General features: G+C 52.4%; 12 protein-coding genes across 12 annotated transcripts; 5 read left to right on the top strand and 7 right to left on the bottom strand.

Moving 5' to 3' along the window:
- Positions 1-1,048: 1,048 nt before the first annotated feature.
- On the top strand, positions 1,049-2,530 carry IAQ61_003148 (uncharacterized protein; the record flags this gene model as incomplete). The annotated part of the gene is made up of 1 exon (XM_003844752.2): positions 1,049-2,530. The coding sequence occupies one exon, from the start codon at positions 1,049-1,051 to the stop codon at positions 2,528-2,530; it is 1,482 nt and encodes a 493-aa protein (XP_003844800.2).
- Positions 2,531-3,441: 911 nt separating this feature from the next.
- Positions 3,442-4,722, bottom strand: IAQ61_003147 (uncharacterized protein; the record flags this gene model as incomplete). The annotated part of the gene is made up of 1 exon (XM_003844751.2): positions 3,442-4,722. One exon carries the CDS (start codon positions 4,720-4,722, stop codon positions 3,442-3,444), a length of 1,281 nt encoding a protein of 426 aa, XP_003844799.1.
- Positions 4,723-5,131: 409 nt separating this feature from the next.
- IAQ61_003146 (uncharacterized protein) lies at positions 5,132-5,644 on the bottom strand (the record flags this gene model as incomplete). The annotated part of the gene is made up of 1 exon (XM_003844750.2): positions 5,132-5,644. The coding sequence occupies one exon, from the start codon at positions 5,642-5,644 to the stop codon at positions 5,132-5,134; it is 513 nt and encodes a 170-aa protein (XP_003844798.1).
- A 1,589-nt stretch (positions 5,645-7,233) lies between these two features.
- On the bottom strand, positions 7,234-8,355 carry IAQ61_003145 (uncharacterized protein; the record flags this gene model as incomplete). The annotated part of the gene is made up of 1 exon (XM_066095855.1): positions 7,234-8,355. One exon carries the CDS (start codon positions 8,353-8,355, stop codon positions 7,234-7,236), a length of 1,122 nt encoding a protein of 373 aa, XP_065954100.1.
- A 607-nt stretch (positions 8,356-8,962) lies between these two features.
- Positions 8,963-10,652, bottom strand: IAQ61_003144 (uncharacterized protein; the record flags this gene model as incomplete). Its single annotated transcript, XM_003844749.2, has 2 exons — positions 10,401-10,652; positions 8,963-10,308 (listed from the first exon to the last, which is right to left on the bottom strand). Exons 1-2 carry the CDS (start codon positions 10,516-10,518, stop codon positions 8,963-8,965), a joined length of 1,464 nt encoding a protein of 487 aa, XP_003844797.2. The 5' UTR covers positions 10,519-10,652.
- A 230-nt stretch (positions 10,653-10,882) lies between these two features.
- Positions 10,883-12,665, bottom strand: IAQ61_003143 (uncharacterized protein; the record flags this gene model as incomplete). The annotated part of the gene is made up of 4 exons (XM_003844748.2): positions 10,883-11,544; positions 11,600-12,247; positions 12,313-12,477; positions 12,548-12,665. The coding sequence occupies 4 exons, from the start codon at positions 12,663-12,665 to the stop codon at positions 11,108-11,110; spliced, it is 1,368 nt and encodes a 455-aa protein (XP_003844796.2). The 3' UTR covers positions 10,883-11,107.
- Positions 12,666-14,086: 1,421 nt separating this feature from the next.
- IAQ61_003142 (uncharacterized protein) lies at positions 14,087-14,491 on the top strand (the record flags this gene model as incomplete). The annotated part of the gene is made up of 1 exon (XM_066095854.1): positions 14,087-14,491. The coding sequence occupies one exon, from the start codon at positions 14,087-14,089 to the stop codon at positions 14,489-14,491; it is 405 nt and encodes a 134-aa protein (XP_065954099.1).
- Positions 14,492-14,638: 147 nt separating this feature from the next.
- RPS0 (40S ribosomal protein uS2) lies at positions 14,639-15,786 on the bottom strand (the record flags this gene model as incomplete). The annotated part of the gene is made up of 3 exons (XM_003844747.2): positions 15,467-15,786; positions 15,154-15,368; positions 14,639-15,100 (listed from the first exon to the last, which is right to left on the bottom strand). Exons 1-3 carry the CDS (start codon positions 15,690-15,692, stop codon positions 14,639-14,641), a joined length of 903 nt encoding a protein of 300 aa, XP_003844795.1. The 5' UTR covers positions 15,693-15,786.
- A 107-nt stretch (positions 15,787-15,893) lies between these two features.
- Positions 15,894-17,788, top strand: IAQ61_003140 (mitochondrial 37S ribosomal protein uS15m). Its single transcript, XM_003844746.2, has 2 exons — positions 15,894-15,982; positions 16,032-17,788. The coding sequence occupies exons 1-2, from the start codon at positions 15,937-15,939 to the stop codon at positions 16,997-16,999; spliced, it is 1,014 nt and encodes a 337-aa protein (XP_003844794.2). The 5' UTR covers positions 15,894-15,936; the 3' UTR covers positions 17,000-17,788.
- Positions 17,789-18,422: 634 nt separating this feature from the next.
- IAQ61_003139 (uncharacterized protein) lies at positions 18,423-19,540 on the top strand (the record flags this gene model as incomplete). Its single annotated transcript, XM_003844745.2, has 4 exons — positions 18,423-18,729; positions 18,852-19,264; positions 19,372-19,439; positions 19,501-19,540. Coding segments are annotated over 4 exons (828 nt in total), but the record flags the coding sequence as incomplete, so codon positions are not given.
- A 1,327-nt stretch (positions 19,541-20,867) lies between these two features.
- Positions 20,868-21,969, bottom strand: IAQ61_003138 (uncharacterized protein; the record flags this gene model as incomplete). Its single annotated transcript, XM_066095853.1, has 3 exons — positions 20,868-21,333; positions 21,487-21,605; positions 21,760-21,969. The coding sequence occupies 3 exons, from the start codon at positions 21,967-21,969 to the stop codon at positions 20,868-20,870; spliced, it is 795 nt and encodes a 264-aa protein (XP_065954098.1).
- A 1,709-nt stretch (positions 21,970-23,678) lies between these two features.
- On the top strand, positions 23,679-25,793 carry IAQ61_003137 (uncharacterized protein; the record flags this gene model as incomplete). The annotated part of the gene is made up of 1 exon (XM_066095852.1): positions 23,679-25,793. One exon carries the CDS (start codon positions 23,679-23,681, stop codon positions 25,791-25,793), a length of 2,115 nt encoding a protein of 704 aa, XP_065954097.1.
- Positions 25,794-27,333: the final 1,540 nt, after the last annotated feature.

The following is a 27,333-nucleotide window of genomic DNA, read 5'->3' as shown; positions in this document are numbered from 1 at the left end:
CCTCGAGGCAAGTCTGGCGCATACCTATGTCGTCTGGAAAGGAGGCCAGAGAAAAGCCAGATTGTAGCAAGCAGCACAGGCATAGGTTAGCACGACGCACACGCACAAGGCATAGGTCGTACATGCCTTACAGTACAATACACATAGCCTTCGACATGGCCCCCCGGGTCGTCTCGTCGAGGTTCGGCGGAGGTTGCGCACGCCAATCAAATCGCGCACGTTCAGGCAAGACGGGGAAATGGTTGGAGAGAAGAAGACAAAGCGATCCCCGGGTTTACTCTAGGCTTAGCGGCTCTCCTCGTGCGCCCGGCCCTTGGACGACCACAAGCGCGGCAGCGTAGCCCGGCTAGGAAAGACGCGTGAATGGACGGCCGTTCTGGAAGCGCAGAGTTGCCAGCTATCCTTTTTCCTCCAAGGCTGTTTTCCCATGCGAATCATCACAGCCCCGTGGCCCCCGGGCCATAAGATGCGAGTCATCTTCATGTCATCGGTTGGTGGGTGCCACCCGCCGGGCTACCCGAGGCGCAGGCACCCCAATCCGTTACCCTCCTACCTACATCTGGCTCCCTTTATCAATGTCTGACCGTCCGCTGCTCTCCAAGCCTGTTCCCGATCTTCCCTTACACTTCCGCCCTCACGGCTTGCGGACCCCCCGCACGCCGTATACAGTGCATTGCTGTCTCAACATGTCGTCCTTCTTGTCTTGAAACACTTCAGTCGGCCTTGGAGTCTTATCTCTTGTACGATAACCGGTGCTACTAACTTTTCCTACTGCTTTGTCTTTGTTGCCGGCCAACGGCTCTGGAACCGAACGGCACGGCACCACTGTCTTGAGCGAACCTCAAAAAGAGACGTCCTCGTCAAACCTGTTGGCCAGCTAGCTGGAGAAGAGTACCGTGTCTTCTACGTTCCTGTTCCTGGATGTACCTCGTTCTGCGCATCACAAAATTGGCGCATAGTGCTTGGATATATACTCCCCATTTACACACAATCACCAGCATTGTTACTACACGTTACACCTCCAACACTGTCAGAAAAATCAATCAAAATGGCTGCTTTCCCACGATTCACATTTCCTCTCTCCAGAGAGCAGAGTGAATCCAGTCATTCACTACTCATCGAGGCCTCTACGCAGACTGACTCCCCACCATTTCACACCAGCACCAATATAAAACCAAGCGAAGACTGCAGACTTGTCCTCACTCACAATCACAACTACTCGTGCGCTCAACCCATTAACCAACTATCTACTCCACCAGCTTCTCCTAGCAAACTCAGAATATCAGCCATGGGTATGCAGCATCTTGGCAAGAAAAAAGGCGACCGTTCTCTGACGCCGCCTCCTACTCCTACTGGAACGTCACATGTCAAGACTGGATCATCGTCGTCCAACTTCCTGGATTCATTATCCAATCTTCGTCGTGGAGACTCGGTTATATCTTCGCCCACATGTCAAGGTTCCGGGGAGAAGCCCGGCAGCACTGAAGTCATTACGTATCCATACCACGCAATAGACTATGAATTCTGCACCAACGCAAAAGGACAGAAAAAGATCATTGGCAACGGTGCTTGGAGCAACGTTTATCTCGCGACACCCTCTGTGCCCAGCACTGTTGAACAGCCGTCCCTTGATACTCCTACGAGTAGCATATCGCCTCCCCTGACACCACTGGACTCACGTAGCACACCCACGATTCCATCTCTCTACGCCATCAAGGTACCTGCCACGACTAGCGCAAAGAAGGTCCTCTGCGCCGAGGCAAAGATCCTATCCTACCTTTCTCGCTTCCCAAATGCCCACGCGCACATCGTCCCCTTCTTCGGCCTCGACACTCGCACAGAAGCTCTCGTGTTAAAAGCCATGGACGGCACTCTCGAGTCCTGGATCGCAGCCGAACTCAACACACTATCCGAGCCCCTCCGCGCCCAGAAACTCGCCGCCATCTTCCCCACCCTCGCCCTCTCCCTCATCGACAGCCTAGCATGGATGCAAGACAAAGCCTGCATCCAAGCCGACATCAAACCCTCCAACATCCTCATCTCCTTCTCCCCCTCCGGCACCCCTAACCCCGTCTACACAGACTTCTCCTCCGCCATCCTCACCCAACCCGATGGCCCCATCGACTCTTCCACCGCCTCCCCCTTCGGCGCAGGCACCTGGGACTACCTCGACCCCAAAACCCTCAACCCCTCACACCCGGCAACCCCCTCCGCCACCACAGACCTATGGAGTCTGGCCATTTCCCTCTTGTACCTCGTCATCGGCTCCTCGCCCTACGACGGCTTCAGAGCGAACAAGTACCAGCAGCGCGAGATGATCAAGTCCGGGGCCCCGCTGCAGTGTCTGGGCTACGGCGATGTGGCCAGTGTGAATATGAAGCGTCTGGCCAGTCTTTCGCAGCTTTTGGGGTTTGGGGCCGAGAAGTGGTTTGCCATGGTATTGGTTAAGGATTCGACGAGTAGGGTGGGACTGAGTGTGTGGCGGGAGAAGTTGGTGGAGGCTTTGGCGGCGGGTGCGGTGAAGGTTTGAGGGGTGGTTGGTAGGCATGCACTGTCCTTGTCTTGGTTCTTGTCTTTGGATATCATCAAGGCTCGGTCTTGCCCACGATGCTACCTATTTCTTTGTCCTTTTCCTTTTTTTTTTCTGACTCTGATTCTGACTCTGATGCTTTGCTGCGCAGTGCCGTGTAGTCATAAGCACTGACATTTTACTCTATAGATACCCCCATATATTTCCTATATATCTCCCATTCTCCATCCTCCATCCAACCTCATCCTCTCTCTCCGTATGCCCCATCTCACGTCACACTTTGTCCCTTTCCCTCAAATCTCTGCCTTTTTTGCCGTAATGTTGGGATCGATACGCAACCCTACTCTTGCGCTTAATGTACACTCTGCGCCATTCGCAGGAGTTGGAGCACAGAGTGGGAGACTGCATGTTATGATGCGTATCTTTTCTTTTGTCCTGCGGTGGGTATTAGAATTCAAGAAATTTGTAGAGCCCTATTTTAGACTAGATACCTCCAATCTCATATCTCACGGTCTCACGCATTAGGCTCTGCTGCTGTTCTATTACGTGTGCAAAATGCTTTGTCGCCGTGTACAATGTACAAGTAAAGAAAGGTATGTGCATGCTGTTGTACATGTGTTATGAAGCACATTTTGCTTGTGTGTGGAATGCTCCGTCTCATACATTGTCTATCTGGGTGTCGGAGATACTTGATAGTCACAAATTATTCGTTCAGTTCTTCTCTTCTCTTTGGGCCAGACTTCTTACTGTTACGCCTCAATCTTATATTACTCGGTCATAACATTTCAAATTACTCAATCCTGAACTCTCAAACCAGTCAGTCCTGTCAAATCACTCAGTCCTCTTAAACGACTCGATCCTTCAAACGACTCAGTCTTTCCAGACCACCCAGTCCTACCCTCTCAAACCACTCAGTTCTCGCCCTCCTTCTCACCCTCAACTGGAAACCTCGCCACCAGCATAGCCAGTATTTCCCTCGCCCTTACACTCCGCACCGCTGCAATTGCATCCCGTAGGTCGGTCACCGTGCTCGTGTCTTCAATTTGCGTAGGCGGTGCTGGGTCTTGGGCGGGAAAGGGTATGAGTAGAGCTTGAAGGAGCGTGTCCGAAGACGAAGCGTTGTCGTATGTGGTGCTGGAATGTGAATCTGTATCCAAGGGGTTCAGACCGGCAAACGAAATACCAACCCCCTGATCCCCCATCCCCCTAACCCCCTGATCCCTCCTCCCCGGCACCACCCCGCCCACCCATCTCCCCACCACCCTCTCATACTCCGCGCGCCCCAACCTCTCCCTCTCCCGATCCAACAAGCGCTCCCACTCACCCCGTAGCCGCTTCATCTCGCTCTTGAGCAGTTTCTTTTGCGCCGCGCCGTGGACGCGGAAGAGGTCCCAGGGCGACGTCTTCCAGGCTTTTAGGAAGGCTTCATGTGCGTGGAAGGTTGTAGGGGTGCTGTGGTGTTCGAGGACGGCGGAGAGGTAAAGGGCTGTGAAGGTTTTGGCGGAGGGGGGGAGGGGGCGGTAGGATGGGGGTGGGGGGTTGTGGTTATCGAAGTTACAGGAGGTTTGTGAGATTCTTGAGGATGATGGATAGTAATGATCTACCGGGAAGTGGTTGTCGAGGCCACGGGAGGATCGTGAGGATGATGGGCAGGACTGGTATGTCGGGACGTGGTTGTCGAAGCTACGCTGGGATCGTGCGGACGCTGGATAGTAATGGTCTGCAGGTACCCAGTGATCGAATCTTCTCTCACTGCTCGTAGTCGCCGTATTCATTCCAATGTCATCGACCGGAGACCCAGCCTCTACAAACTCGCGCGCAAGCAGCGCAGTAAACATGGCAAGATTCCATCTCACTCCATCATGGTAGCGTTGAAACTGCCGCGCAGAATCAAGCCGATAGTACCATATCGCCCTCGTAACGTCCATACTCTGCAATTCTTCACTCTTGATAGCCCGGTCGTCGTCCCGTGCCATGAGGGCGCGGTGGCGCAGGAAGAAGGGCAGCTGAATGTCGGGAGGTATGTTGGGAATGTGTGTAGCTATTGGGTTTGGCAGGATTATATCGTCTAGGGTCAGTGTGGGGAGGTGGTAGGGTGGTATGGCGCGGAGTTTGTGCTTGAGCAGAGCGGAGAGCTGGGCGCGTGAGGAGGGCAGCGGTTGCTCGTTCGATGGGGAGGGAGGTGGTGACATTGTGGATGTGGTGAAAGTATATAGGTGTACGAGTTCTGTGTAGGTTGAGTTCAGAAATTAGGTGTGAAAATGTAGGTTGAGTTGAGAAGTTAGGTGTGGACATGGTCATTTGATCAAAGTTCACGGCAAGCTGCATGATTGCTCTGCACTGACCTACTGACAAACGACCGAGTGAATGTATATAAATTCAAGATTCATCTCTACTTTTGCAGTTATAGCATGCTTTATATGGTCACGAACAACAATTCTTGAGGGGGTTTGATAGATACAGCTATTGTCTTTGGTGGTGGCCGTATTTCGATACTACAACGAGGATACTATGTCCTCCACCTCAGTCCCCATCTATCTACTCTCTTCACACCCCAGGGTATACACCCCCTCCCCCCCTCCCCCCTCCCCCCTCCACCCTTCACTCCTCCATCACCACATCTGCCCCGGCACCCTCCCTTTCCCAACCGATGCTCATGTTTTTGGTCTCATCGACCATAGAGTCCATGTCCTGCTGGAACAAAGCACTCTTCAACAGCTCGATGAAGTCACTAGCCTCCATCCAAGGCTTCCTCTGCTGCGTCTTTGCCCCCTCATTGGTCAGCCTCTTGAGGTCCCTGGCCAAGGCATCGATGGGCTTAAGCAAGGCGACGAGCAGGCCGTCGGCCCAAGGCACTTGGGCAAGAACATTGCCCGATTTGCCTTGGGCCTTAGCCCGCTTTGCCGCCTGCTCTGCACCCATCTTCGCCTGGAGGATGTTGATGGTTTCGGATTGGGTCCTCCGAGCATTCATTGCCGCTACTTCGCGGTCACCGGTCGACTTGAGTGCCAGAGTCCATAGGATTACAATGTTGGCACCATACTTCTCCCAATCTTCCTCTGAGATGCGGCCCACGCGGCGAATCGACAAGACTTTCTCGAACCTCTCCACCATTTTTTTGGTGACATGTTCGGGAAGACTTCGCTCTTTGAGTTGAGCGATCAGGCGTCTGATAGTGGAGGACTGGTTTTGGGTGAAATGGGAATGATTAGAAAGACGTGTCTACGAGATCACACAGCTTTACCAAGGTGATAGGAGCTTTGCTGCAAGACGATGTGCCTGTGATCTCATACCCGCAGTCACCTTGACTTCTTGCCAGCTCTCACGTGATTGGCCCATTATCTCGATGTGACCGCGTTTATAAAGGACATGCCACTGACTTGTAACGCAATTTCAAATCATATGTAATTGAATAGTGGACCTAGAGAGCTTCGAAGTGGCGATATGTTGTCAGTGTTTGCAATACTTCAAACGCGCAGGAACAGCAGTGTTAGCTCGCGCCAGTCGTATATAGAACATCTTACAAGTTTTTCCTTACAGGAAATAAGGTTATATCGCTATATAAAACTATCTTAAAGTGTGCTAGGGATATGTAATCCTATTAAGTGATGAAGTGAAGCCCACCTTTGCCTGCTATCTTAGGGCAAACAATGCCGCAAACGCATCTCTGAACTCCACTGGCTACACACATGACCCAGCTGAAAGCTCCAGAACGTCTCTTTGTTTGATATTAGCATATTATTTACCTTGAAATATATATCAAAATTTTCGGCAACATCTCATGAATTCCAATGTGTGGTATATATAACTTTGTGGTAGCTTGCTCCTTGTGGTGGTGATGTGTTTTTCATTGATTGTAAGGTGCCGCCATGTTTTTATTCTCCCCCACGAGGCAGTAAACTTGCGACAGCAAGGCTAGCGCTTTACTCCACATACACAAGAGCTAAGGCAATCCCGCGCGTTGCATCTACTCATCTACCTCCTTCGTCTCCTCGGGAGCATCGCATGCATTTATGAACAACAAGGCAGCAGGATAACAAGTACTATTACAACAAGCACCAAGACAACCGGCACAAGGATAACGAGACATGAGGGTGGATTTCCGAGACATGGTGACTGGTTTACTGTGCTGTTTTATTTCATGTGTCTTGAGCTGACATTTTTGGGGTTTGTACTTAGCTTTGTTTACATTATTGTCGGGATCCAAGTCTATAGGTCTGGCGAATTTTGGTTGCTGGAGCTGGTGGGGGTGTATGTTACTCGTGGACTGTTCAACGCGGTGATGTCTGCCTTGTCTTGCCTTGACTTTGGTGAGATTTCCTACATGTCCAAAGAAGGGAGTCGTGCACCTCACGGTACGGTGTCAATCTGGAATATTAGAAGAAGGGTGTGGGGGTATGAGGATATATTTTGACAAGGTTGATTGTTTCAGACTATGTAACGATAGGAAACTACGAACTCTCCTTAAGACTAAACGACTACAAAGGCTAAGACTGCCCTGTCCCCTTTGGCGCGTACAGACTGGCTGCGAAAACGTCTCTGCCGTCGTTGCTTACCATGCTTTCTCGTCGGACGTGGCGACTGCCTGTTGCGCTGTGGGGAGGTGGGTTAGATAGATGCACTTTTACAACCACACAAGCTGTCCCTCCCACGTATTTGCAAAGCGGGAGATCCAAGAACAAGAAGAAGAACAAAAAAAGAACTCACATATCCCCAACAACCTTCCTCAACACCAGCGAATCCACCCAAACTCCTTTACTCTCGTGCGCCTCCTTGGTCAGACTGTACCTCTCAAACCCCAATCGTTCCGCAAGTTTCCAACTCCCTTCGTTGCGGGGATCGCATTCGATTTCCAGCTCGACTTTGCCCTGGTCCTGTAGCCGGTCCTTCAGCGCGTCGATGAAAGCCGTCATGGCTTCCGTGGCAAAGCCTTGGCCGCGCATACTGGGGAGGAAGGAGAACCAGAGATTGGCGTGGGTGACGTGTTTGATTGTCTCTTCTCCGGGGAGGCTGTCGGAGTTTGCTTGGGAGGTCTTTGCGCCTACACGGCCGATGAAACGGCCGTCGTGTTCGACAGCAAGTTCGTAGATGGTGCGCGGGACGTCGTTGTGGTTGCGGATGTTGTCTACGACGAGTTGTCGTGCTTGCTGCTTTGTTCTAGGCGGCCAGTCTTGATATCGTGCGTTTTCCTCGCTGGATTCAAGTTCGTAGTAGCCAGTCACATCTTTCATTACAAACTCCCTTAGCAATAAGCGTGGAGTCTTGATTGCGCCATAGCGTTCGCCTTTGACGTTGGCTTTGCGGATGGCCAGGAGTTCATCGTCGGTGAGAAGGCCAGATGCTTTGAGGATCTTTTGGATGATGGCGCCTTTGGCCACAAGATAGTCGACGATGTTTGTTGAGCGGGCGGCAAGGTCGAGCTTTACGCGGGCATATTCATCGCGGAGCTCAGTATTGGAACGCAGCGTGTCGCGCAGACCGAGATGGTTACGAGTCTGTGCGACCTTGTCGACGCAGACATAGATGTTGTAGCGAGTGGACTGGCTAGGGTCCTTAAATACATGGCGGTCAATAATGCCCAGCTCACCTAGGTAATCGTAGTTGGCCTTGTCAATAAGTGCGTCAATGGCATGTTGGACATTCTCTCTGGTAACAATAATGTCAACGTCGATGACAGGCTTTGCTGCGAGACCTGGCACAGAGGTACTGCCCACGTGCTCGATGGATAGGTAGTCGACGCCTCGCAGGTATTTTTTTAGATCGGACTTGATTCTCTCAAACTCTTCAGGCCATTTGGGATCGTATTGTTCGACGACGACAGACATGTCGCGGCTGTCGCGAAAGGCGTAGTCGTCAAGTCGTGTAGTCACTGATGATGTTGTTCCCTACCGGAGCTGAAGATAAGTGTCTGGAACCCGGCTGGACCTGCCCTTTTGGCGGAATCTTGCTTCACCGCAAGGCGTGTAGAAAACAGGAATTGTTGCTTCTGATGATGCAGTCCAAAAGTGCGGGGAAGTTTGGGGCCACGCCATCGAGAACTGCAGGTCTTGGGCAAACACAGTGGCCAAGTCATCGGCTTTGGCTGTGCACGTTGTTCCAAAACAGCCCGGAGTGTACTCCCGGATTCCGCCCTTTAGATTGCAGCTCAGCCCTTGTGTGTTTTTCATGCGTTGTCTTGTCCACGTTGGCTCTCTTGGAAGGAATGCGTGTGTTGTGTGTTGCAATGACTAATTTTCTCTCTTCGTAGCCCAAACGGTCGATGCTTGCCTTACCTTCTTGATTGTGCATGGCTTGTATAGGGAAACACGTTCGCCAAGAAACAGGTATGGCTTCTTTGCAAAATGTGCTTTGGTAAAGCCTGGGACTGGGAATTTACGTGGATTCCATTTACGTGGATTCCCAGGACTGAGTATGGCATAAATCATACCCTGATTACTCTTCTTCACTCTCCTCACTGCTGTCGACCCCAGCCAACAATCCTTCCATCATCAACTTCTCCAGAGCGTCTTCATCATCCTCTACTGCTCCACCTACTGTACTAGCCTTTCTATCGTATACTGCTGTACCCTGCTTCGCCAGTGGTCCAATATCCATAGGACCTGCATCCTTGTCGTATCCCTCTTCCTCTTCCTCGTCGTCCTCGTCTTCTCCCTCGTCCTCACCCTCGGCATCTTCCAAATCCCCAAAGTCTATCTCATCCTGCATATTGAGATTGGCTCTCGAGGTGAGCGACTGCGGATTCGGTGAGCCTTGCGCACTGTTCGTTGCGCTGAGAAGAGAGCGCGGGCCAGTCGAGGGTGAACGCGTTAAACCCCCACCAAGGTTTGGACCGAGCCCTAGTGATTTCAGGGCACCATGACCGCGACGTGGAGGTTCAGCGTCCGGCACTTCAATTTCGAGGAGGCCACCATCGTCATCGGAGGCGGATTCGGCTTCTGCGTCTGAGGAGGAGGGCGAGCGACGGGATTGGTGAGGGGCGGGTGATGGGGAGCGGCGCGCGGGTGAGAAGGCGACTTGGGGGTCTGCGTCCATGTCGGATTCATCAGATGAGTCAATGACTTCTTTGGATTTGATCCTCGAGGCCGGAGGTCCTGCAGCCTTGGCCTTGGTCTTGGGGGTATCTGACGTTGCCGCACGTTGCAGTTGTACTTTCGGGGTAGCCTGTGACTTTTTGAGCTTGGAAACCAAGGGATTTGTAGTTGGACCCTTGCGCTTCGCTGGGGCTGGTTTTGTAGGCTTAGGTCTTGATGCCGCAGCAGGGTTCCGTGCGCCAAATTGTGGTGTGTTCGCTGCGCTGCCTGTGCCTGCGCGGTCTTCGGGAGACGAGGCGCGGTTGTATTCGGACTCATCACCGCGCTTCTCCCCCTTGCTCAGGAAATGGCGGAAATCGTATGGGTTCTCCGCGTCCGGGTCCCCTGCCTCATCGTCGCCCACCTCCTCTCCAAACAGATCGTCATCGTCTCCTCCATGGTCTGCATCATCATCCTTGCACTTCTTGGGGTATATCTTGGGGTGCTGGGAAGCGACGTCTTTGCCGTTCTTGGTAGCGAGGTTAAATGTGTAGCTGCTCGAGAGCGGCTCGAGCGTGGCTTGCTGCGAGGAAGGGTCAAAGACAAGGACATAGGACTTCTTCAGCGTCGAGCCTTGGCCCTTGAATGTGTACATGTCCTTGGTGCCTGAGGCGTCCGAGTCTTCGAGTTTGAGGTTGTATGTGTTGGCCGAGAGTGCTGTGAGCGTCGTTGTTCGAGTGGTCGCGGTTTGGGCAGGCTTGTGGTTGTCTGGGCGTGGTCAGTATGTATGCCGTGGCCTGTCCTCTTCGCTACGACTGTCTATGGGGCAAGAATGGAGGGAGAGTGGTCGGTCTACGTACACTTGACGCTTCTATAGGCACTCGAAGAGTCGTCGCTGCTGGTTATGCCATGGCCAAGGCGCAGGCTAAAGTGCGCCTTCTTGTGTGGCTCGATGCGCTCCATGGTGGGAGACGCCATGGTGGTTGTACTGCTGGTGATGGTGGTGGGACACAGTCTGGACCGTCACACACAGGAGTCACCACGGGAAATAGCTGTGTAAGGAAAGATCGCGGGATTGCAGAGTCTGTTAGAAAGAGAGAAAGAGAGCCCATTGCTCCGAGTCCAACGGCTACGTCCCATGTTCGGGAGACCGGCTTCCGACCAGACCCTAACAGTAATGGCACGCTCCGCTCCTTCCCGCCGCTACTGTACCTAACTGATTCCAGCCCCACTTTTCTCCAGATCCCCATCTCATGAATCATCCTCGTCCATCTCATCGCCACGCCGATCTACTGCAGTAGTATTCACAACCACCACACTTCTCGGCAGCAACACATCGCCTCAACAATCCGTCTTCAATTCCATCTATCACTATGCAAGAATAAAAGCAGGGTATATGTGCCAATCAAACCACCTCTGAACACCTCCCGCTCTCCATTCCTTTATTACCGTACCGTAATCGAGACCCACACGCCTGTCTACCTCGTATACTATATATGCACACAACAACAGATAGCTCGTCTTATCTTGCTGTCTTTCCGTCTAGTTTCCATATACAGTCTCACGATTACAGCCATGCCATCAGAGCCAGAGCACCTACAGCCACGACCACGCCTGCGCCCTTGACTTCACGAGCAAGCGCATCCGGAGCAGCGCCTGCACTTGTAGTTGCACTTGCTTGTCCTGCTGTTTCAGTTCCGGATCCAGATTCTGACTTGGAGCTAGAGTCAGAACCAGAGCCAGAGTCAGCCTTCGACGCAGAACCAGTGGCAGAAGCGCCATCTGCAGTCGTAGTCGTAGCCTGCTGGGCATGAAAGTTGTGCACCTGGCCGAGCGTAGGGAGCGCGGCCTTGGGGTCGACTTCCCAGAAACCAGAGGTGTATTCAGGGCAAGCGACAGGCTTTTTGGTGGGTGTGTAGTCTGCTGCCTTGACACCGGTGGGGTTCAAAGTCTTCCATACCTTACTAAGATTGGAGAAGTCGGGCTCCATGGGTATTGGTTTGCCTAAGCATTCGAGTTAGGACGCGTCCCCATGAATTCTTGACAACTTGCAACTCACCAGAGCGTGGAAACCCATCCGCAGGTGCACCAACCGACGCAGGATCAACCTTGTCCCCATACTTGATAAGCCCGTAGCTGTTCGCCTCCTCGATCCACTCGTAAATGATGCTACCAGACCATACATCCGCCATCTCGCCGAACAAGGCAGTCTGGTCCATGAAGTCACGCGGTCGTACCGTGTTACACCCGGTCTCCGACATGAAGATCGGAATATGCAGATCTGTGGAATTCTTCTCCAGGATGTTGTATCCAGACTGCTCGAATGTGCTGCTACCGCACCACGAATAGGCATTTAAACTGAAGAAGTCGAGCGACTCCTTCGTGTCGTCGCCGCATGCGAGGTAGTTTTGCAGCATGGGCCGTAGGGTTGCAATATCGGCAGCCGAGTAGCCGATGGGGATGTTGCGGTACTTCTTGGAAGTACGGTAGGCTTTCATGTCACGTGCGGCTGCTTTGATGTAGGGCGCTGTTACGGAGCCGTTGGCGTTGGTGATGGCCTCATTGCCGACGAAGAAACCCGCGAGGTTGTCGTATTGCTGGAATTCATCCATGACCTTCTCGAAGGCATCACTCTGCGGCTTAGTCCACTTGGGCGTGACTTGCTCGACGTACGTGTCAAAGGTATCAAGATCGAGCCAGACGTAGACTGAGCGAGTTGCAGTCAGCAGCATCCTGTTATCCAGTGAATATACCTGAAGCTTGTGTACTTACTTCCAGCATCCGCGAACGCCTTCATGCAATCCTCGTGATCTCCATCTGCCTCAACATGGTACACTCGTATTGAATTGGTGCCAATGCTTTGCATGAGCGAAGCATCGGCGCTACATTGAGTGGCATCGATGAGTGGGTCATCGGGGACAAGTTGATACGCGATGCCTGCAACATATCAGCATCTCTTCTGCGAACTCTAGTCGACATCTATTGCAACCAGTCTGTGGAAACATACCCTTGACGTAGAACTGATCGCCATCGCTGGTGAAGAACTTGGATCCCTTGACCTCAATCGTAGGGATAGCAGCGGCAACAGCACCAAGTGCGAGCGCAATAAGCGAATGACAGACCATGGTCAGGCGAGTGGTCGATGAGCAGCAGCGACGGCGGGCTCCAAGTCAAAACTATTCGCTGATACCGTCGTTGGTGTGGGAAAAGGAAACAAGAAAACAAAAGAACCTCGACACAACTACGCCAATCGCCCGTTGCGAACGTTCTTCCTGTAGCGGAACCCACAGATCCCGGAAAGAAGCAAACGACGACCGTACCGTAATTAGCCAGGAAGGGGCAGAGAACCTCTGCTCGTACGCGAACTAGAACTCACCCAAGGCGATAGTGGCGAACGAACGAGGGCAAGAGGGCGATGAAAACAAAGGGCAGGCGCAAACACAACAACACACACGGCTTCCTTCTCCCAACTTCCCTCATCTTACTCTAACCCTAATCAATCCCACAGATCAAAAAAACGAGACATGCACACTCACCACACGGACACGGAAGGCGGCACAACCCACCACCGCCTGGTAGCCTGGATTCGCATCCTTCCAAACCCCCCACTCCGTCCCAATCATCCAGTCCAGCCAGATGCACCACTTCACACAAGCACGTCGTATCGTATCGTATCACGAATCCCTCGCGCCGCGTCCCACTTTCACATTTGGCGCAAAACCAAGATGCCTAACTGCTACATCCCCATGATGACATCATAGTCCAGACCCGCCATCCCACCCGTCAATTCACCCGCCTCTCCTCCCAGGAGACTCCCAGGAGAAACAAAAAAGACGCCCTAGAGAAAGGAAAACAAGCAAGACAGCGTTAATCCCATACATGCATCTCCACCAACACGCGTCTCCCATCTCCCAATTTTCTAGACTGCAATCCCACCCACCCTCTTTGTTCAAACGAGCGAACCAGAGCGTGCGCGGTTAAGCTTTTCCAGAACCGAATCCCAAGCACACATAAGCTAAAATCAAAAGCAAGGGCAAAATAAAAAGTGGGGATATGTTTGTTGCCCTCTGTCCCGAAACAGGGAGGTGGGGCCGGAAGGGGGGGAGGAGGGCAATGGGAAGTGAGATTTCAGAGAGCTTTTCTTGCAGGGCTTTTTTGCTTTGCTATTGCGCCCTGCTTGGGTATGGTCATGTAAATCTCAATAGGAAGATTGTTCAAACATAGTGCACGGGGTGTTGTAACTTATGTGTAGGACGGTTGAGCATGGGGCGTCGTGGTGGTGGTGGTGGTGGTGCTGTACAACCCAAGCCAGGACTGCAATTCAGAGTCTAGAGCCCATGATTTTCCAACAAGGGTGTGTACTGTGAGATGCGCGTGTAACGGGTAACAAAGGAGATTATGGTGGCTTCTGATTTGTGTAGCATAGTGTTACATGTGCACATGATATGATACCATCGCACACGGCCAATCATACCAACAACACCACTCTTTCACTTGAGAGTTTTTGGTCCTTGAATTGCCGAGTCTACAACAGTCGCTGAATTCAATGCAGAGATTGTGTGCATGGCAAGAGTCTGCTCTGGCCTGCACGAGTGCTTTGATACACACGGCCGCAGATACCTTAGTGGACGTTGATGTGAGCACATTCAATCCCCTGTGTACAGTCCCAGCTACACCCCAAAAGTTGGCTTACACATGTAGCGTTGAGCCACCTACACATGTACACATGGAGGTCTACACATTCAGCATGGACACACACGGCATTGGAGTCAGTCATGGGCAAGCAAGCGACAGTGGAATCATAGAACAGGACTGCATTAGGAATGGGTTGCCAATCAAGTACAACCCGATCGCCAGCACAGGGCTTTCCCCCAAGCCTCATAACGAAGCTTGGATATCTTTCCCTCGTAAGCGCATAGCATTGATCATGTTCCTTCAACGGAGACCCTGATCCACGAAACAGATGAACATTCTTTGAACTGGTTGTTGGTATATTCCTTTTGAATCCTCGCTCCCACTCCGACATGCCGACATAATCGTGTGTCAATGACAGGGTATGGAAAAGAAATTGTACCTAGGCAAACTTGTGAATGTGCATTTACCATTGGTTGGTGGCAGCAGGGGCAGCGGCCTCCGTACCCCAACCCTCGGTACCAGCCTGGGCATCACCAGATGCAGCCCAGTCGGTGGTGGTAGCATCAGCGTCCCAGTTGACAACACCTGGTGTGGCAGCTGCGAAAGCACCGGCGGTGGCGCCAGACACCTCCCATTCGGTGTTAAAGCCACCCTCAACGGCGGCGGGGCCAACCTCGTCGGCACCAGGAACCTTGGCCTCTTCAACGCCTGCGCTGTCCTTGTTCTCCTCGGCTTCAGGGTCGCGGTAGAAGTACAAATCGGTCATGACGTCCCACTCAGCCTCGCGGGAAGCGAGGGTGCCACGAAGACGGAGGACCTCACGAGCCAACATCCACCAGATGAGACCAATGGCGTGACGACCCTTGTTGTTGGTGGGGATGGCAACGTCGACGTACTCGGTGGGAGAGTCACCATCACAGAGAGCCTATCCAGTGTTAGATTTAGAGTCCTCTTCTCTGCCTAAGTGTGTGTACATACGATGACAGGAATGTTGACGTAGGAAGCCTCCTTGATGGCCTGAGCATCGGTGCGCGGGTCGGTGACGATGATCAAGCGGGGCTCCTTGAACGAGCGGGTGATGTAGTTGGTGAAGTTACCGGGGGTGAAACGACCGGCAATGGCGACAGCACCAGTGTGGGCAGCGAACTTGAGAACAGCACGCTGTCCGTAGGGACGGGCGGAGATTACGCAAACTATTCACTGCTGTCAGCCATAGTCCTTCTTGGTTTGCAATATACGATCATGTGCGCAATCGAGCATTGCGCATTGCGCATTGCGAGGGTCCACATACTGTCAGCTGGGTTGTCAATGGCGACGATGATACGTGCGGCCAGAACAATCTTCTCCCAGGTCTTGCCAACGTTGATCACATTGACACCATCAGGCCTGGTCTTCCACAGGTAAGGCTCCATGTGCACCTGGAGGTTCTTTGCGCCGAGGTGGCACTGAGCAGCGAGGAGCATCTCAATGTCCTGCTGGGTGGGGTTGAAGATGGCGGGGAGGTTGCTGGGAGCCATGTTGTCGGTTTGGCGCTGCAGAAGCTGGTCGTGAAGGAGAAAATGTGGTGTTGCGTGCAGACAGAACTTTTGGTGGAGGGAGAGCGGATGATTGACGAATATCGGTGGTGGGTGCTAGCCGAATGCGGGTTGGGCGATGATCGCGCAGCGGCGTCGGCAAAACCTGCAGCCGAGCAGCCCTGAGCGCCTTTGAGTATCGCAAAAGAAGTGAGCGCGGCCATTGCATCGTGGGAGCCAGCCACCAATGCCGCCTCGAATACCAGTCTTGTCGTGCCTGCGGGCATCGACGTGTAAGCAATTGTTCATTCTCTCTCCATCAGCACTCTGACCGTCTTGCAGCCTCTATCTCCACCCCATTCTCACTGCCCATCCGAACTTTTGCCTCTACAGCACTTCTCCAAGCCAAGACCATAGATCGAGTGAGGCAACGCCAGCGCCGGCTGAATGACCCGTATCTGGTCGCACAGCGGAATCGAAAGAAGGAGGCCAATCTGTCGCGCCGCGCCGAGCTCGAGGAAGCACGAGTAGCCAGCCTCGGAAATCCTGTCCGTGGTGTACCGACGCCGTTTGTCGAGTCTTTCGAAACAGGCATGCCAATTACACATGAAGAGGGCAAGAAGATACCTGAAGACCATTTACACTTGAACTATGCTTTTGATCCCAAGACTGTCGAGCAGCAGCTGGAAACCAGTCAAAAGCTAGCTGTGCCGCTCAGCGAGCTTGGAAAGCCGGTTGCGACACAATCGTATCAGTGGAGTGACTCACGACAGTACGAAAAGGCAGATGCAATGGAGCAGGCGGCAGAAGACATTGAGGCACAAACCAAAAAGGATCATGCGCGGGCTGCGGAGGCGATTGCACGGATTACTGCCCTCGAGAACGGCTCAAGTAAGGATCGCATGCGTGTGAACAAAGCACGTTGTGTGGAGACATTTGGGCGGCACAACACCGACAAGATTTTCCCACCAAAGGCACCCACTTTGCAAAAATCAGGTGCCACCGAGTTGCATCCTGTGCGTCCCGAGACCAACGTCGACAAGGCGGGCAAGCGTGTTGGGCCAGACACAGGATCTTCGGAAGTTCAGATTGCAATCTTGACGGCGAAAATCAAGACGCTTGCCGACTTCCTGCAGACACGAGGAAAGGGAGACAAGCACAACAAGCGAAATCTGAGGTTGCTTGTACACAGGAGGCAGAAGTTGCTGCAGTATCTGCGGAGGAAAGAGCGCGGTGGGCCAAGGTGGCAGCATTGCATTGAGACTCTGGGATTGACCGAGGGCACTTGGAAAGGAGAGATTTCTCTTTGAGAATTATGACCCTCTACCACTGTGCATTAGCGTACATGTACATTTATGAACCAAAGCATGGAAGCTGGGTTCGACCTTTTAAGTCCCATCATATGCCTTCTTCAATCCCATCCCCATCTTCTTTCACTATCACTTCCTCCTCGGCCAGTCCATACCCTCCAATACTAGCAGCGGGCCTTATATCCAAAATTTCCAAATCATGCCCCGGTCCCAACTCTGCCCTGTGGCGCGCTCCTATGTCCGGTCCGTCGTATAGTATGTACAGCCACCCAACCCCCTCCCTTAATCTTCCCTCCATCTCCCCATTCTCCTTTTCCCTACGAAATGCACAGCATGACGTGAGACCGTCACTGCTGCTGCCAAGCTGTCGGGCCTTTCCGAACTCATGAGGCGTTTCCTTCGAACCTAGGCTGATTCCGAGGTTCGCGGGGCCAAAGAGACAAGGAAGCTCGCTCGCTTACTTTACTGTTTTGGGGTTGTGCAAGGCTCGAAAGGGGAATGTATATGAAGAGGGGGACGGCGATGGAAGGATTCGGGACTTGTGGGTTCAAGGCAGACTATGGTTGCGCATACACACACGGGAAACGTTATTCGTCCGGGTCGCAATAAGAAAAGTGTCCTGGTCATAAGCCTTACCTTACCCGAATCGGTTAACATCCTGCAGCTAGTAAATTAGTACTGCAGGGGATGCTACTAGATAGCCCGCGACTAGTATTAATAGTATTAGTGTATAGTATTAGTAGATATTAGGTTATCTATACCTAGTTACGTGTTATTATAGAGTTTTTACCTGCAGCAACTAGGTAATAGCTATAACCTAATATCCTGTATTAACTAAAATCTATTAAAACACACCTAATTATTATACTTTTTATCTTATAGAAATATTACTTACTTAATCTATATTATTAACTAACTTAGATAACTCTTAGGTGTCCTCTAAGGCTTTATAGAGTATAAGGTTATTATAGAGCCCTATACTAGTAGTATTATAAATATACTAAGTTATAGCAAGTTAATCCTTTTCCTTTACTATAGTAATACTACTAATACTATATATTAATACTATTAATACTAGTCGCGGGCTATCTAGCGGCATCCCCTGCAGTACTAATTTACTAGCTGCAGGATGTTAACCGATTCGGGTAAGGTAAGGCTTATGACCAGGACACTTTTCTTATTGCGACCCGGACGAATAACACTTGCCATACACACACGGGTGTAGAGCAGGGGCCGTGTTGAAGGGGGGGAATGCCATGGGTTTGAGGTCAAGACACCGTGTGTAGGTAGGTATAAGCGTGCCTTTGCTTATGTACTTGTGCCATCTTCCTATCCGACACTTCCATTTCCCACTTTCGAAGCAAGAGTCTCGAGGTCCCTTTCCCCTGGTATACTTACACTTGCCGGCAGTCTCACCCTCTAGCCAGCAGCATCCGGAATCGCAATGCCACACTACTGGACCTTCCCAGCCCAAGGTATCAGCGCAGTCCTCCCTCCCAACTCCCAACGCTCTGATCTTACCATCCGCCAATATCTCAATATCTCGGCTGCGTATCCTCCCTCCAGCGGTTTCGGCACCGTAGCACCCTACGCGGGTGATGTGATTGAGATTGCGTGGCGGACAGAGGAGCATGTATCCTTGGAGCGATCGTGGCATTGTATGCCCTGTCGACAGACCAATCTGCACAACCGGACTCACGAGGAGTTTGACTGGGAGTCGTGTACTTACGGTACGTCTAGGTACTTCCATCCACCGGCCCCACGCCATTGAATTCCCCTTGTAAAACAACACAAGAAGAACAGCCTCCCCCCGAATCCAACCCAACTAACCACCAACCTGCCCCCCCTCCAGACGAAAGTCCCCCCCGCCTCTTCTCTCTCCCCATCCACCTAGACTCACCCCAGAAACCCACCGGCTCCCACCACACCAGCCCTCTGACCCTGCGCTGGCCCTACGAGCTCCAATCCCGCGCCCTACTCTGCACCTTCACCATACCCGGCATCTTCCCCGCCGGCCTCAGCATCGCCTTCCCCTTCCTCAACACCGACCCGCCGCCCGGCCGCGGCCCGCACGTTTTTACGCGCGACGCGATGCGTGGTGTGCCGGTTGTGTTGTACAGGCCCGACGGGACGAAGGGGGGATGGGTGCTCGGGTTCTTGCTGCTGCTGGTTCTGGTCGGAGGGGCGCTGGCGGGGAGGAGGTTTTGGGTGGGGAGGGCGGTGGAGGTGTTGAGGGAGGGGATGGAGAGGGTTAGGGGACGGGGGGTACGTGAAAGGGCTGGGTTGGGGAAGGAGGGGGTGGGAAGGTATGTTGATGGTGTTTAAACGGGAGCATGGGGTGGGCGTGAGAATTAGTGTGTTGAGTGTTTTAGTGTCGATTTGGTTTTCAGAGCGCGTTGTTTATTGGGCCCTCTGTTCTCAAAGTCTTCGGTCTTGTTTGGTGGGTTCACCACGAACAAGGATTGGTGACGTGGCTCATCTGTGATGCGAATATACCTCAGGTTCCAAGTCGATGTTCTTGTCCAATCCCAGTCTCTCTAATCTGAGTCTTGTTATCAAGAAAGCTCCCTATCCCAATTCTTGAAAGCAAACACCCGTATTGTATTACGACCAAACAATTCCCATCCTCTTTCCCAACCGTCAATAATAATGGCAAGAGTTTCAAGAGCGGCGCGAACAAACAACATGCCATCCAATCCTCGAATTTTACATTCAATAAAGCACACAACCACCGTACAATCAAGTGAGACAGACACGACGAGAAAAAAGTCTAAGCAATTCAAAGCTTGAGAGAACATAAATATATCCGGGGAACCAAAAAGAAAGAAAAAGAAAAAAGAAGCCCAGTCTTGTGTTACCCAGGAACCAAGAAACTCCATCAAGTAAAACGTTGATGGTATGGAAGAGTATATGCATCCGCTTGGCTAATTGAACTGCACAAGACTGGCGAAATGGGGAGGAAACTCACCTCGCATCCCATGCATTAACAATCAAACCCCACCAACCCAAGCGAACCGACTCAAACCCCCACCCCAGATACAATCTAGCAAACCGCCCATCACTTTCCGAGTTGTCCAGCGCCCAACGATTTGACCCATCCAATACACTCGCGCATTAGCAAGGCAATCTGGAATATCGAAAACACCCCAAATCGGGCTGCCTAGGGCTTAGGATTAAATGACACGAGTTATTTTTCTGGGAGATCTGCAGAGGATCATTGGGGTTTCTTGGTTATAGTGGTCTTTGCGATGTTTGGGGTTTTTGGGGTGTGGAGAAATGGGAGAGGAGGGGCAGATCTGTGAGACGTCGGATATAGGTGGGCTTGTGGTTACGAGGTGTGGTGTTGAATAGGTTGGTAGGAAGTGGGTGGCATAGGCCGTGGTATATATGTCTCCTTTGTCGAGCATGTCGCCTGTTTAAGACGGATCTGATTGTCTCTTTTTGTAATATTTGCGCTCGGCTCATACCCATTTTCTCGTGCGTCTATACGGCCATGATGCGTACCATTGTTTTCACTCTGGCTGGTGTTACAGGGGTTGCGGCCATGGGAAGCGCAGTCGTGTTGAATCTGTCAAAGAGGACGATCTATGTGTGGGCGGTTGGTGGTTCCATCGGGCCTCGACAAACAATTTCCCCAGGTGAGTTTAATTGGTACTGGCATCGCTGCTACTCGTTCGAGCTCGAGGACTATGCACTAGGGCGATGGAAAAACGGCGATGGGTATGGACAGAAGAAAATGAATTGTTCATCGCTCGTGTCAAAACTGTGCAAATAACTGACTGGTTCAGGCGGTGTGTATAGGGAGGATCTGCGTCGCGACGAGAAATCTGGAGGTGTAGCGATGAAGATCACTAATAGTGTGGACGGTTTATTCTCTGGGGATCCCCAGCAAGTGTTCGCGTACAATATCGACGGGGATCAAGTCTGGTATGATCTGAGCACTGTCTTTGGTGAGCCATTTCTTGGTGATCGGCTCGAGGTTACGAGCACGACTGGCGATTCCATTGTCTGGCCCAAAGGGTGTCATCCAGGCGGCAGCCAGGTCAAAGTGGCTCCCAGTGAGGAGAACGTCTGGTTCACCGTTTACGCGGCTGAATGAGGCTGAGGGCCAAAGTTTGACCAAAGTTCTGAGTATGAATCCGTAAAGCAGCACTACGGTAGCGTCCATGAAGAAAGTCAACCCAGTAGTGGGTTTGTCGAACGGCTCTGATCCGAGTTGAGACCGTTTAGCCAGCCCTATCTGGCTTTCCTGTGTAATTTTCGCCGATGCTAGACGTCTTGGGCAAAGCGGGCGTACAGTGTCATTGGACACTAGACAAGCCGAAAGTCTTGGTCTCTGGGGTGCAGGAGGACGACAAGATGCACGCGCTGCCGTCGATCCTCACATGCATTTGATATTTTTTAATTCTTCCTGGGTACCTTTGATAGCGATCAGGCAATCCATTGTTGCGATGCAACTGGACCGAGTCGTTTAGAGTTGTATGTACCCAACAAGTTGCTGAGATCGGAGAAAGAAGTGAGAATTTTGTGCATGGATCCTGTGTTCTTGGGAACGGTCAATACCGGTAGATGAAGCTGAGGCAGATTGGTGCACTGTGCTATCTAACTAGTGAAGTACAGGACCATATCATCGGTACATACTATGGATACCTCGGTATGGCCGCTCAACGGCGAAGTCTTCAAGAGGGACTAGGACATGGCCAGTCGAAGGGGTGTATGTATTCGCTGAGCGGTCACGGTTGGTGGCATGGCAGAGCAACCTCCTGCCTGAACCGGTATTCATCGAGAAGTCCCAGAAATGTGGGAGGAGAGGGGGATGGGGGAGGCGCCGAAAGGTGGGTGGGTTTTTGCTTGGCTGGTGGGTGGCAATGCAGCCCTGCCCTGATTGGTTGTTGAGGATCCGTGCATGATTGCCACGTGTTTGGGGTTCGTCTGGTAGGGTTCAATGGTGTCACAATGGCCAGCATCATACAATAGCATCATGGATGGCTAGAGTATCACATCAATCCACGGTCGGGCCTCAGACCATGACTCGCTCATTTCCACTCGGTCGAACTACATAGCCTAGGATCATTTACGATCAGACAACAACAACAACAACAACAACAGCAGCAGCAGCAGCGGCAGGAGCAAAAGCCCCAAATTTGTCTCTATGGCGCGTGTACAATCATGTACTACATACACACGGCATGGTATACATGTGGCACAGCACTCCATGGCACCACACCCAGTTCCTATATGCACGACGCCATGGTGGCCGAACGCGGTCAGTGCAACCGATCTATGCCGTCCCTCTAGACTCTAGACGCTGGAGCTCTCTTCCGTCCCGCTACCTATATCTCGCAGACCAGACGGTTCAGCCTCGGGGCCTTGCGAAGAAGAAGCCGCAGCAGCTCGCTCCTGCATTGCATCATGGCATAGGTACGTAGTAGGTAGGCTCAACGACCATGCCGCAATCTAGGTTCATCTAACGAGATGGGTTGAGCGGTGGGCGTGCGTGAGTTGGCTCCGCTTTTGTACGTAGTGGCCTCGGCCGATTCTTTTTCATTGGCGACGGGACGTGAGACGTGCTACCCACCGGTATCGCCAGCCTGTCGCCATCTGCTTCGTTGCTCTTCGTCACGCTGCATGCCATAGCCAACGCCTGGTAGGTGTGTCGCGACGTCGACATCGGTAGGGAGTCGCGTCTCTGCACATCCTCCAGCATCACGAGCTTCCGGCTTGGTGTGACCTTCACCAAGACCTTGGGAGTTACGGTAGGTACATGGTAGTACTTGGCCTGTCACAGAAGACTTGCACACACCCGCAGCCTCCTACTATGCATGCGACATGTACCCTATAGTTAGATAGGATAGATAGTTAAAGGTAGATGGGTCACAGTAGATATAGTGACTTGATGGTGTCACAAATATCACACATGTTTTAGCCGCTCCCTGTTTGGTGCTAGCACAGTACATATGTCTTGTACAGTACTGGTAGGTACACACTGCTAAACCCGATCATGGCTGACCGACCGCACAGGAGCTACGGCACGTAAACGCGATGGCCCCTCCATCCCGCTCGAGAACGGTGGTCCGGAGTGGGCAGTCATCATTGGCGTGGGCTCACCAGTACGAAGGTTAGCCGTCGCCCTGCATCCACCACCACACCATTCGCTTGCTCGCCCACCAACGTGTCTGCGCCATGTCTTATCATCCTCCGCCGCAGACGACCCCCCCTGCTTCTCCCATCCCCCATCGCTGGCCGCTTTCCGGGGCCACTGAGACCTTTCGAGGCAAAAGGCCCTTCTCCGCCATCCGCCCAAATGACAGGGCCTTGCTCGCTCTCTTGCCATGTCAGCGATCATTGGTAGACCGGGTCACCCGAGGCCATGTATTCGCTGCCACGCCGCTTGCCACAAACAGTGCCCCTCCGACAGGCGGATTAACCCATTGTACCACAATCAAAGCCGACATTTCTGGCCCGAGAGTGCCTAAAAGGTGTCTGTATTACCTACCATCAGCTCCAAAATATAGCTTTGTCGTCTCATCCCAACCTTGCTTCCTACCCTCAACCGCCAGCAATGATCAACAGCCTACGCCGGCTCCCGCTCGACACGCGACCACCCACAGCCCGACATTCACATCGCTAGCCTTGCCTCTCCCAGTATCCAAGAACAGCAATATCTCCGAGCAACACGATGAGTGCAAGAACCTTGACCAATGTGGTGAACGATCAAACGGTTGCGCTCAATGCTTTGATATACGGCTATGCGGGGCACTCTCTCGTCACCCCACACGCCGCCCTCCAGCAGATATGGTGGACAGAAGAGAGAATTAATGAAAAGGTCACAAAGGACTTTGTCACGTTACGATTGCAGCCTCAGGACAGGGAACGCCTCGCACAACCGGTTGGCTTTGGTGACTTGAGCGATGATACCTACATCGAGTGGATCTTGGACAAGGCAAGACGTCTCTTTCTCATCTTGGCCGAGATCGGAGAAGCAGACAGGATATTCACAGTGGTCGACAAGTCCTGGGACGACGATGATTTGCCATTGGAAATGGATGATATCGAGCAGCTTTCCCTCTCCAATCGACGCGACAATCACGCCAACGTCCGATTCTATCACACGCAATTCACATTTTTGCTGCGCGAGCTGAAAGATGGCGTACATATCGACTATGCGCCGAATGAGGAAGTGCCCTTGGAGCATGTCATGCAACTCCCTGTCGCCGTCAGCCTGCAAAATTGGTCACGTGTTCACTTGCCCAAACGACCCAGAGACATCTATGTTCGTCGAAGGTTCCCACTAGGTACCCCTGAGAAACCAGGCTGTTTCGAGCAAGAATTCATACTCGATGTGGAAAGTGCCAGAATGGTAGAACACGAACATTTTGCGCCGGTGTGGGCATCGTATACCCACAAAGAAGCTGGCTATATTGTCACAAATTTTGTAGGACAGCACACTCTGAGGACCTTCATCGATCACCGCAATCCAGCACAGTATCAGAAGCTACCCAAATGCGATCGCCGGTGGCTCGTGCTAAATTGGCTACACTGTCTGGCGGACGCCATGGCCACTCTCCATCAGAACGGCTTCTGCCATTCGGCACTCCGGCCCACGAATATACTGATTGACGATCAGAACGCCATCGCCTTCAGCGATATCGGCAGCTTGGAAACGTTTCAAAAGGATAAGAGGGTTGATCCAATGGACGTGTATATATATGGTGCACCAGAAGCCCACGCCTCCCCTTCGCAAAATTTTGATCCGAACGCTGCGGCTCCTGCTCCTATTGTTCCAAGCACACGGCATGCATCCGTCATCAGCAAGAGCTCCTCTGGATCCTCTAATAGCAGTGGCTCGCAGCGACAGAAGTTGACGAAAGTGCCTACTACAGAGTTTGCAGGATTCAACTTTGGATTCAAGAGGACAAAGCCAGTTCCGAAGCCACGTTCACGCGTACACGAGACGGAAAAGGCCGACATCTTCTCGTTGGGTTGTGTTTATCTCGAGATCATATCTTTTATGCTTAAAAAGAAACCCCATGAATTTGTAAAGCATAGAACTTCGAAGCAAAAGATCACCATTGGTGGCAAAAGCTCGCGAACCGACAGTTCGTTCCATGCCAATCTCGACAAGCTTGATACATGGATGAGCATACTGGAAAAGGCATCATGCGAACATGACGAGGATGCCTTTCGTGCCGTGCCACACATACTGAACCTCGTTCGAAGCATGCTCAGTAGAGCTCCTGTTGTTCGACCGTCAGCACGCGAGGTGCGAGACAAGCTACTTGGGATTCTGTGTACCATTACCACTATACCCGACATTCATTGTGGTGCACACAAGCATGACATTGGAATCGCACAATCCTCCACCTCTGGCTCTGATAGAGCATCTAGCATAGCATCGCTCCGAACTATGTCGACGATGAGTTCAGGCAGTGACACGGACACGATCCGCTCGTCCACAACCTCCTTCATACGAGCCAATTCGACGTTCAATCCGTACTCTTCGGATCGTACAACGCTATCGGGAATCGACGAGGACGACAGCGCTTCGGTGCGAACGGTCGAACGGGTGACACCGCCCTTCATCAACACGTCGTACGATACTCCGAGGAAAGCAGCCATTCCCCCAGCGTCGCCCATCTCACCTGGGTCGAGCGGTCCCCTGGGATCACCAACGTCGCCAAAGTCGCCAAAGTCGCCGACGTTTGCGGGGGTGCGGCCGACCAGCCCATCAAGGCCAACCTCGTCAGCTAGCAAATACAAGCCCTGGGCCAAACCATTCCTCTTGTATCCATGAAAATTCGCGCAGAGCTGCTCTTTCACTAATGATCGATCTCACTTTGGCTAAGCTTGATGCGAGATCCCATCCGATTGCTGTTGGGCACTGCGCCACTCACGATGGCAAGGCATCGTTATTCGTATTGCGAAAGCGTGTCGTCGTTGGCCCCACATCCGGGCTGCATGCAGCGACCATGATGCACAAGAATGACGGCACGGCCGAGAAGTCGTTGTGAGCGGGACGGGAGAGGATGGTCCCGCTGAGGGTCGAAGGGATGATGGTGGGTTTGGGTGGGGGTACCTACCGCGTCACGCGAACAGGATGCTTGGAGGGGAATAGACTGCTGGTTGGTGGAGGTCACAAGGCAGAGGAGACGTTGGACCAGCGCACGAGGGCACGGAGAAGTTTTATACCAGGATTGACTTGGATAGGCACAGGTATAGGAACAACGATATGGATGCTAGGCGAGGGATCTAGTTTATCGGTCATGGATTGCGACCAGCAGATGGCTTCTCTCCAATTAAAGCTATGGATGAGCTGTTTACCGGTTCAAGAAGGTGCTTCGGAGTCGCGTTGCACAGCTCCTTCCTATTTTGCGCGAAGTAACCATCGCTCCTTCCTTCCTCCCTCCCTCCAGGCCCTGGACTCCCTTCGCATGCGCCAAGCGATGCGGGGTAGACGCCCACCATCATCCCTGGCCTCAACATCATTGCGAAAATGCCCCTCCCTGCTCCATCCTATCCACAGCTTTTCGCCCGCCCTTAGCAAGCCTCGCCCGCCCGATCTCTCTGCAGCCTCGCTTTGGCAGACAGACCAAAGTCACCTCACCGCTGGTTCCCACAGCCATGCCATGTTCTGCAAGATGGCCTCGACTAGTTACCTAGGGTACCGGTACCTACCTCTATCGGCGGACAGCCCAACATCGGGGAGAGTTTGAGATGCCCGCACCCCGCACTCATACCGGTACCGTAGGACCGTCCTGTGCATCTTTCAGCCAATACCGAATTACGACTGTTGACATGAAAAACGTGTATTTCTATGCCTCCTTAGTCCTATACAGTGTTGCCCGGCCAAACCTTCGCCATGGTTGAAACTGTTGGGGTCTAAAAACAATACCGCTGATAGAGGGAGCATCTCCCTGGATAGTCAACGCCCACAAGCCAAGACAAACAGCGGACAACCTCCATCTCATCTGACACCGTACAGTAGATGCACATACACAAGGTTGGCAGTATTGCGCTACATGGTGGCTCCTATCTACCTACTCCAATACCCATGTGGGCCATGTCCGAGCCACGACACATGCACATATCCCTGCCTGGACTCCAGGGTTGGCCGCAGACCGTAGCTTCCTCCGTTTACATGGGAGGTCAGCGGCCAACGCCAAATGACTCCCCCAAACCGTTTGATTTTCTGCTAAGCAGCGCACTTGCCTTGCAGTGATCGACTGGGGCTTGCAGTAATCCCGCCGCTAACATGGGCCTGTGAAGGTCAGCATACAGACTGTGTGGTCAATACAACCACATCACTAATCACAGTCACCCGTACATTTTTATAC

Source organism: Plenodomus lingam (assembly GCF_022343315.1).
Source record: "Plenodomus lingam strain CAN1 chromosome Unknown contig_17, whole genome shotgun sequence".
Taxonomy (NCBI): Eukaryota; Fungi; Ascomycota; class Dothideomycetes; order Pleosporales; family Leptosphaeriaceae; genus Plenodomus; species Plenodomus lingam.
Note: the sequence above shows the minus strand (reverse complement) of the source record. Positions and strands in the feature narration are given on the sequence as shown.

Excerpts from the sequence above, each read along its gene's own strand:
- IAQ61_003140 (XM_003844746.2), top strand. The coding sequence starts at position 15,937 with ATGCCGCCTCGAATACCAGTCTTGTCGTGCCTGCGGGCATCGACGT. Across the intron at positions 15,983-16,031 it reads GTGCCTGCGGGCATCGACGT|CCTCTATCTCCACCCCATTC; the intron begins GTAAGCAATTGT and ends ACCGTCTTGCAG.